This window comes from Cynoglossus semilaevis, chromosome Z, assembly GCF_000523025.1.
Source record: "Cynoglossus semilaevis isolate Cse_v1.0 chromosome Z, Cse_v1.0, whole genome shotgun sequence".
Classification (NCBI taxonomy): domain Eukaryota; kingdom Metazoa; phylum Chordata; class Actinopteri; order Pleuronectiformes; family Cynoglossidae; genus Cynoglossus; species Cynoglossus semilaevis.
Window position 1 is genome coordinate 2733864 of NC_024328.1, and position 10017 is coordinate 2743880.

Genomic DNA, 10017 nt, shown 5'->3' on the forward strand with positions numbered 1-10017 from the left:
ATATATATATATATATATATATATATATATATATATATATATACACACAAAAAAAACCCATTAGATATAAAAACACACTGTATATGAGCAAATGCTGAACTCAAAGTGTGTTTACATTATGTAAGGCTAGCTATGTGGTTGCTTTTTTTAGAAATTCTTTTACAAATCCTAGACTAGTCTGAACTTCTGAAGATATTCCCAAAAAACAATTAATTTAAAAAATATATATATATGATATTCATAATTCAGTGAGGTTTCTAGAAAGAGGCTCCAACGATAGGTAAGAGGATGCATTCTAAGTGAGTTCTGTCTGTTTACAGCCTGTGGTAGGTTCTGTCTTTGACCGTGGCAAAGCTCCACTGCGCTCTTCACTCAACAGCTACTAAAAAGAGGTTGGTTTACATTCCATGTCCTACAAAAGCGCTGGAGTATGAAATTTTGAAAGAAGACTTAAATAACTGTCTGCATACATTTGTATTTGTACTGGTGGTAAGGCAATGACTGATCCATTAACAGGAGTCTGTGGATTCAAAAATATTGCCAAACACAACTTCAACCACATGTAAAATATTTATGTAGTACGTCTGACTCCGTCAGCATCACAGTCCACACTGAGGTCTGCCCAATGTCTTCATAAAGAACACTTCTGTATAATTTGGATCCAGCACGCTGCAAGTTAAAAGCCTCTATCTGAATTCTTCGTTGTTGTTGAGAACAATCTTCAAGTGTATCCTGTAGACTCAGAAAGTACTGACGCTGCCTCTAGTCCTGTGGGTAATTATTTGTATTATCCGTAGGACGTTAAGTGTAACACAATGATTTTAACCTTGTGCACGGACTGCAACACAATCAACTGCTAAACTGTAATTAATACACTTGATCCATTAAAACGCTTGAGTTATGACTCTGAACATATGTGAACAATCTGTAATGATTGTGGTAGTCAAAAGGGTAACTAGTGAAATGAGCTTAATTAACCAAAATGTAATAATGTCTTAATTAAAGCAACAGAAATGCAGTTAATGTTGCCAAAACTTTTCATGTTCTGGGTTTGTATGTGTGTGCAGGCTGGACAGCAAACTTTATATTGTGCATTAATTCTGCAGGAGATAAAAGTGATCATGAAAAATTAAACACTATTTATGGTTTAAATAAAACAAATTATTCCTCTAGCTAGCAGTGCCCATTGTTTTCTGCAACCCTCCCCGCCCCCAATTTTCATTAGGACTTTCACGAAGACCCCAAGCCCACATTGACAAACTCTGACTTCTTCAAAACTAAAACATATAGAATTGAAAACATTGTAATAACCTCAAAACCCTTGTTAAACACTGGAAATAAAATTAAAAATCAACATAAGTACCCTATTGTGACACAAATAATTAAAAAAAACTTGGATTTTGACAATAACATAGGACAGTGGTTCTCAAACTGTGGTACGCTGTACAGGTGAGGGTTCTCTAGTGGTACGTGGGGAAAATTCATATTTTCACGTTTATATCTTCAATTGAATAAATCTGAAACATACCATGCACAATTAATACAACATTTAAACAAAAATATCTTTCTAAACATCTTTCTAAACCTCTCTCCTGTGTGGTGGAAGCTAACAGTGAAGGCCTTTGCTGCTATATTCTAATGTTGGTCATCATGGTGGTACTCAGAGAGATCACTGTTGTGGTACAGAGAAGAAAAAGTTTGAGAACCACTGACATAGGGTATGAATGCCACTTTACTGATATCTTTGGACTACTGCCATTAAAACAAACTGTTTTATAAAAAAAATCCATGGAAATCACAGTAAATGTTATTCTGTTAGCTGTATGGTGTGAATGTAGACATGTTAACATTGTGACTCACCCTGCAGCTTTCATCTTGTCAGGCCTCTGTCCTCAAAGATGGTGACCTCAATCTGAAAGTCTTCAGTCAAGAAAAAACTTCAAAAGTTTTAATTACACAAATGCAAAATTCTCCCTAAGAAACCGAGCAAAATTTAAAATAAACCATGAAACGTGATGAACTCACCTTTGAGTAAATTAAAAGTTAGTCAGATTTTAGTACTGTACGTGGAGTATGTGCTTAAGATATTTCTAACTTTAGTTGATTTAACTTAATTTTGTGCACTAGGAAAACTAGAGAATTTCTGTTTCAGCGGTTAAGAAACAGAAGAAATTCCACCGACATTTGTAACGAAGGAAGTTATTTGGTCAGAGATTCTGAGAAATGTCTGCATTTGGCTCTGGACTTTCTCTAGAGTTTATCACTGACAGATGATGATCCCAGCAGAAGAATTTGTTAGTCAGCAATGTTCACAACAGCATGGTGATGTCTGAAAGGTTACTATTAGACAAATCAACAATAACCAGATATTTTATTGTGACTTTATGAGACATTAGGATTTCATTCAAGCATTTTAATTGGCACCTATTTATCAGAGTTTTTTTTTCAAACCTCTAAAACTCTGTCGTTCACTTGTGTACTTTAATCAGATTATTTGAAATACTTTCGGATGTAACTTGTTTTTAGTGTACTTCAATGAATCTCTTTAAACTTTAACATAACACTTTATGAAAAGGGGAGTCTACAATAAAACAGAAACTAAATATAAAATTACCGAATACTGAAATAATGTAGCTATGAAGTTAAGAAATACAACTCAGGAGTTTTTCCACATTTCCACTGTTCTACTGAAATCAAAACAGGTTAAATTTCTTACTGAGTGAATGTTGATTTATGTCAAAAAGAAATACAAAAAAATGCACCAAACTGTTCCAAAATGTAACATGAATATTCAGATCAAGACAGGTCTTTTACAACCTTTTCCAGGTCAAACAAAAACACTTTTCAAGCACTTGAGGTCTTCCAGGTGCTTGAGACTGAATCGTTCTTAACATTAACTGTATTTGTCATTTAAGCAAAGTCTGTTTGATATTGTAACATTTCTTAGTAACACACAATTTAGTTCTTAGTCTTTTATAGTTAAATATTGGAAGACCTAACTTTTTGGGGTAAAACGCTGGGGTAAAAAGCTGGACATCTGTCATAACTTGAGAACGTTGCCAAGTGTAATCTCAGCTTCCAACTCTCTGCATGAATCCTCTGAGTGTAAATGTCTGATTAATTTAAATTCTATCTGCTAACACAAACTACTTTCTCTTGTGTTCACAGCAGTTGTTTTACTGACAGTTGTGGTGACACAGTCCTGTCAATCTGTGACTGCGGTGAAGACCATCAGATGTGAACAATTTCAGTCATGCTGTGTTATTTCATTGGTTTACTGTTGCGATTAATTAGGAATTAGGAATGTTGAGTCACTCATATGCACACATGCACACAGACACACACCAAACACTTAGAATAGTAAAGTAAGGATGTTGTTTCGCCAAATGATTTAATGCAGATGCTATGGATTTTATAGCAATTTTTATCTGGGTGTTTTTACAGGGTTTCCCTAGACATCACTGGATTTCCTGCAAGTTCCCTAAACTGCTGCTTTTCTATAAAGCAGTTAGAAGAGTCTGTAAATCACCTCATCTATTAGGTCATGGTGAAAACTCCTCATTCTGTTGTAATGTACTCATGTTTACTGGAATTCCAAATACTGGTGGGCCTAAGAAGTCACATTTATTCCAAACATTTGCTAAATGATGGCTCATTTATGTTTCTGTGACCTTTCACTGTGATACTTTTTAGGGTTTCCTGACAGATTAAAGCTGCCCTTTCTTTGCCTTTCCTGTTGCTTTGGTTCATTATTTGTAATTTATTGCTGAACTCTTACAATGCTTGCTGGTCAGTGGTGAAACACACTATATCAACACTTTAGTAAGAGAAGATAAGAAACCATAATACTGGTCTCAATGACACCAAAGAAAATGGATACAACTCTCAGGCCTCTCTCGATGGGGTTGGTGAGCAGCAGACCTCGCGGGGCATAGATCTTGTCATTCTGCTCCTGGATGTACTTCGCAATCTTCCTCAAAACCTGAAGGAAGACAGCAGACATGGCATTTTTAGTCACTGACATAACTCACAGCTAGTCAGCAAAGTGTTCTAGTCAGAAAGAGAGTAAGACATATTTGCGCATGAAGTAATGCTGTGGTTTCTGAAAAATATAAAGACCTTAGAAAAACATGTGGTTAAATACAACCATTATCTCTTAATACCAAATTCAAAATGAAGGGATGTTGGTTTAACCCATACTTATTTCATGAAGACAAAAAACAGCATTTGTACTCAGTCAACAAACTCATTCTGCTCCGTATTGTTAATATAAACCCAATATATTTTGACCGTTTAGGAGGATAATATTTAGAGAAGGAGTAAATGTATAACTTATTATATAAATGAGTAAATATGGGTGTATATTATTAAATTGACTTGAATTGACTAACAGTTACCGGACGTAACAGAAAAGGAAGGAAAGACTTTCAGATGGCCTTAATGCCTCAAACTGAAATATCAACTTTCAATTTCTGAACATGTAATTGCTTATATGGCTTAAACAAAACTATTTTGTGGGGACTTCACTGTTGCTTCCTAAAGAATGATTCTATGAGACGAGAGAAAACCTCTGGACTTCTGATGCATTTATGTCCCATATTAACTGGGCCAAGAGGCATTTCAGTTGACAGTAAATCTAATTTATTTGCCTGTTCTCATACAGGTCATAAAACTTTGGATTTACAGCGGAGCTGAAACAGATTCAACCAAGTAACAGCAGCAGCCGTTAATCTTATTATAAACCCCTCTGATTCATTTCCACTGTCATTTACAAACTTGACATTAATGTCTAAATTCAAATTCAACCCAAACACAAAACCAACCTAAATCTTGGTCCAAGAGAATTAACAAGATTCAAACCAGTACCTAACAACCTACCACACAACTGACACTGTGGTTACGGCAGATTACAAACACGCACAACATCACTGAGGTAATGTCCTAAATGTTGAGCGATGAGAGCTGGGTTAACTTGACCCAAACAAGTGTCAGTTATAAACAAATGACAATGGATGAAAAATGGAATCAAGTGGTGTTTCCTGTTGAGAGTGAGTTTTCTTTCCAAGAGAAAAAATAAGGTAATGTTTCAAACTTTTGGCAAAAAAACAACATGGCAAAGACACACTAAGGAAAGACAGTTGGGGTTAAAAATTCATGTCTTCTATTTGAATCCAGGAAAAATTGTTCTGGATAGTTTAAATGAAAATCAATCCACAGGTTGCTACAGTGATTGTACTAACAGTGTGGGTCACAGAAAGATATGACATGTTTCTGGAAGTGATTATATCTTAACTCACTGGATAGACTACCGTGGCTGGTTACAATTGTCTATTGATCAACATCAATAGACAATAGCTCCATTCAAACCTGGTTTCCACACCCATCTCAGGACTATGTATATGATCAGATTTACCAATTGTAACGAGGTCTTGACTTAAATTAGAAATTACAAGATAAGTCTAAATGACTGCTTTGGCTGTATTAATGAAAGCTCTATACAGTCTGCAGACTGGATAGCTCAAGAGAATTCTACCTTCCTCTAAGATCAAATTACTTTAATTAGGTGTCCAATGCTCTATTTGTGCATGAATGTGTCCATCACCTTTTCATAGTGAGTCTCCATACACATGAACACGGTGTATGCTGTGAGGCAGGCCAAACAGCCTTCGATGTAAGACTGGCCGCCCAGTTTCTCAGCCTCGGCGTACAGATTATTCAGCATCCGCACAGTTTCTTCAAAGTGCTGTTTGTCAATCTGTAACACATGGAAACATGAAAGTTGAACCAAGAGTTAAAAATCACTGGACTAAGATACAACCAGGTGTGTAACTTTGGATAGTAGTGGGTTAAGCCAGGCTTTTGTCTCATCAAGATACTCAAATGGAAACCGTCTTCGTAGCACCAGATTTCCTTTTCTCCAGTGTGTTCCGTTGCTACGTAAATTCAGGACTGGAGTTTCTTAGACTTGGTCATAAATCAAGGGAAATGTTGGGACTCCTTCCTGCACTGGGAACATGGCCTGATATCATTAGGAAGCTTTGGTTTATTTTTCTTGAACATAGTACTGAAACGCACCCACACACACTCACACACCCAGTGACAATTGAGGCAATTTTATTGTTTTTATATCAACAGTGGCACAGATGCACCATGAGCTTCACTAAGGTCTAGCTCTGCTTTTTGTGAGCTTTTCAGAAACAAATGGAGTGAAAAGACTGGCTGATAATCAAACCAATGCTTTTTTAAGTCCTTAACTGAAAGCATGCTGCGAGGAAGACTGATGGAGGGTGTAGTAGCTTTGGATTGTTTCAACTTGCATCTTGATACTCGCCCTGTACTGGCTAAGAAAGGATTCACAGTGATTGAAAGTCAAAAGAAAGAAGCTTTAAGATCAGACCATGGGCCTCCTCGGTCTGTTAAAAGCCACAAAATGTTCTGCTCTTTTGTGCTTAAAGAATGTAACAATGTGATGTGGCCCCACACATCAGAGTTCTGGGGCATGATTGGTGCTCATCATTGTGAGCCTTTTCTGTACTTCTAATTTTCTTCAATTAAAAACACATTTCTCTCTGTGTGCATCTTTCCATAACATCTGTTGCAGTCACACTGGGATTCAAAAATGATGGATGGGGGTAAAGAGTTGCAAAGGGTTTAGAAAGCCAAACAAAGTACAGCACATAATTTAAATGTAACTGTCCCCATATATACATACAATAGCACAGAGGCAGCACGTTCAAGTCATTTTTTTAGTTTCTGTTTTGTTTTCCAAGGAGATAAATAAAGGTTTGTTTCGTATAATGAAATATTACACTGCAGATGCACTGATGTACGACGCTCAATTCTCTTCAAACAAGCAACAAATAGCCAAAAAATAAGCCAACAAAATTACCGTATTAAATCAAAATTATTAAATGCAAATAGTTTTTTTCACTGTAGCACTTATTGCTGGATTTTGGATTAAAGTGTAACATATGGTAAGTATGCGATACAGAACACCTAAATCTATTAGTGCAACAATAAAGATAACTAAATTTAGAATTAGATTTATGTTAAATTTAGAAAATGTGGTGTGTCTCAGTCAAATTTTCAAAAGTATTTAAATAAGAACCCGTTACCAAAACTAGAGCACACAGCCTCAGGCAATTGTATTCATTAACGTCATGTTACAGCAGGCAAACATCTGTGAAACCAACAATACAATCAGATATTGGTAACACAAAAATGTTGGCTCAGAGAACACAAAGTCTTTATTCATCATGAGTGGTCTGAAAATGGATGAAGGCCACTAAGCTGCCTGGCATTATATTGCATATATTATAAATCCAATCATTACAACACAGATGCGGGAAAAACATTTTATGGTTCCACCAGTACCTCCTGCAGGAAAAGCATGCGTGTGTGAGTGTGTGTAACCAATTGCCCCCCTTAAATAAAAAAATAAATAAAAAACATGGGAGAGACCACCCAATTAAAAAGGAAGTACCAATAAACCACCAGTGACTGGTTAAAGTGTTGTGAAGCTGCTCTTTTCATGTGGTGCCTGCTTTTTTAAACTGCAGCTTTATGTCCTACGATCTCTGAACCCTTTAGAGTGGCACCGTGACTAATGTGGCCCAGAGCCTGTTCAATCCCAACAACCTCTTCTTGCTACATCACAATATTACTGTCACTTTACTCCTTAACTACTTCCTTCATGGTTCAATCAAGGACAGAGTCCAGCAGAGGTTCTTTCTTTGCTGATTATATTTGTCAGTTCTGGATCCATGTTCTTACTGATTTCAGATTTAATTTTCAGGGCCTTGACAGGGTTGTGTTTGAGGATATGGACATTGTCCTTGGACAGTGATTCAACAATTGTGGCTGGGACAAGGATAGGACATAGTGTATAGCAGTTGAAACTTTTTAGTGCCGGGCAAAAAGAAAAACGGTTAATGTCAGCTTACATAAATGTTCTAGCTATATAAATAATATATTTTGATCTGATTGGCTGACCCTGCTGTGCATTTCTACGGTAAATTTTAATGAGTCACAATAACAAAGTGTGCTATAGTTAAATGTGGAGGTTTCAGAGTTTTGAAGAACTAGTACTTCTTGTTAGAGAAGAATCCTCTCACTGACACTTCTTTCTTCTCTGCTCATTTAACAGAGAGGGAACATTAGTTTCCTCTGCATTATACTATGGAATAAAAGAAATATTATTAATCATACTTTAAAAAATATGTAATGTGATTTTTAACAAATGTTTGTCAGAAATAGTTAACATTTATTAACCAAAGATCATACCTCAGAGCAATTCTCAGGACTGACAGTCAGTTAAGAATTGTCTTTAACACCAGCAGAAAACAAAAGAACTGAATGTGTATTTTTGAGATAGCAGAGATTATAACCACATATCATAACTGTGAAAAATGGTGGGTGTGTGCTACGCCAGCAATGTTCTGCTAGACCTTTTTATGTGCAAATGTGGTGGAACAAACAACTTATTCTGAGGGATACACCAAAGATCTGTATCATACCCTGGAATCCAACTCTGAGGGGAATTTGGTTTGGAACTGGCACATAGTTCCATTGGTGTAATCTCTCTGAATGAAGACTTTGGCAGCAATGGCTGCCTGCTGCCTCATGTCCTGCAAACTGTGGGTCTGTGGAAACAGTAGAGGGGAGTTATTAAACACCACTACAGTTGTTTACAGTGTACATGTGCCCAACATAATTTAAAAAAAGACAGATTTGCATGAATATAACATTAAACATGATTGCATTTACCTACAATGCATAGGATAGATAAGGGAGAAAGTATTTTCTGGGATAACTTTAGTGTTTAAAAAAAAAAGAAGACTTAATTCTGGGTATATTCTATAAATGAAAAAAGCTAATTTGCATTCCATTTTATGTCTGTTTAATATCTTATTTAGTAATTTATTTATTTAATATATTCGTATGGACTATGGTTCGTTGTTGTTTTTATATAGTATAGTATAACATTAAGTATTTTTTTATGTTAAGTCTCAGATTTTGCTCGTTACCGACTACATGTCAAACCATACAAGGATATACAGTTCAGATTCCAGTTAAAATGAATCCACGAATATAACATATTTTATTGATAAAATGGGTAATGTGTAACATTTGACAATCAACATTGTAACTAATTTTAGTAAAGACCATTTCTGCGATTTAACCGAGCGGTCGGTGAGCTAACAAGCTAACAGTAGCAGCTTATGATTTTCCAATAAATCACAAAAAATAAAGATTTAGCTTCACATTACAGATATAAATATTCACAAACAAGGGGCAAGTAAAGAATAATTGTTGTTAATTTACCTCTGCCATTTTTAAAACCCCGTTTGTTTTGTCCTGTTTATTTTCCGTTAAGGGCTCTCTTCGTGTACTACTGCATATTATTTCCGGGCAGAAACACTTGTGTGAAATGTTCCGGATGCTGAACAATTGGACATTCAATGTGTATGTACAAATATACAAGTGATTTCCTGCACTTTATTTGCATTAGTAAAACTATTTTGGATTATATATCTACGCTATACTATAAACAATATTGCAGTGCCTTTCTTTTTTGACTCACCTTTTTATTCTTGCTTCACTAATGTGCTGTAAATATGTCTGTGCAGTAACTGCAAGAATACCAACTTGTCTAAACAAGCCATTAAATGGTATATGATATCATTGAATATAAAACTAACAGCACATATTTCTATTAAAATATCCTAATTTTGGTTTAACATCTAATTAATAGTACTCAAATGTATAATAAAACGTGACTTAAATGTCTTTAGACAATACAGGAACTTTTTTTTATCAGTTTTCACAACAGTAATTTAGATAACAATTTTCAAAGTAGACAGAAGCCCCTGAATTTGGACTATTGCAACACTATTTATCCTGAAGAGTGTGTTTGTGAAAATACACAAGAAAGTATTGAATATATAAAAATTGTAGCTTCTTATCTTTATTTATTTATTTATCTATTCATTCATTAATTCATTTGTCTTTTTATTT

At 35.4% G+C, this 10017-nt stretch overlaps 1 protein-coding gene across 2 annotated transcripts in view; it reads right to left on the reverse strand.

The window, feature by feature from the left end:
* The window catches only part of LOC103397413 (golgin subfamily A member 7), an 18818-nt gene extending 9360 nt beyond the window's left edge, over window positions 1–9458 (reverse strand). The window contains exons 1-6 of one of the 2 annotated variants that reach the window (XM_025053288.1): window positions 9325–9458; window positions 8517–8642; window positions 5603–5755; window positions 3881–3982; window positions 1861–1912; window positions 1618–1672 (exon numbers count right to left, since the gene is read on the reverse strand). In XM_025053288.1, coding sequence (XP_024909056.1) covers window positions 1871–1912; window positions 3881–3982; window positions 5603–5755; window positions 8517–8642; window positions 9325–9333 — 432 coding nt within the window. In that variant the 5' untranslated portion in view covers window positions 9334–9458 and the 3' untranslated portion in view covers window positions 1618–1672; window positions 1861–1870. Of the gene's footprint in view, window positions 1–1617; window positions 1673–1860; window positions 1913–3880; window positions 3983–5602; window positions 5756–8516; window positions 8643–9324 lie in introns of those variants that run through there. The other variant, XM_008335667.3, reaches the window with a different exon arrangement.
* Between the last annotated feature and the right edge of the window lie 559 nt (window positions 9459–10017).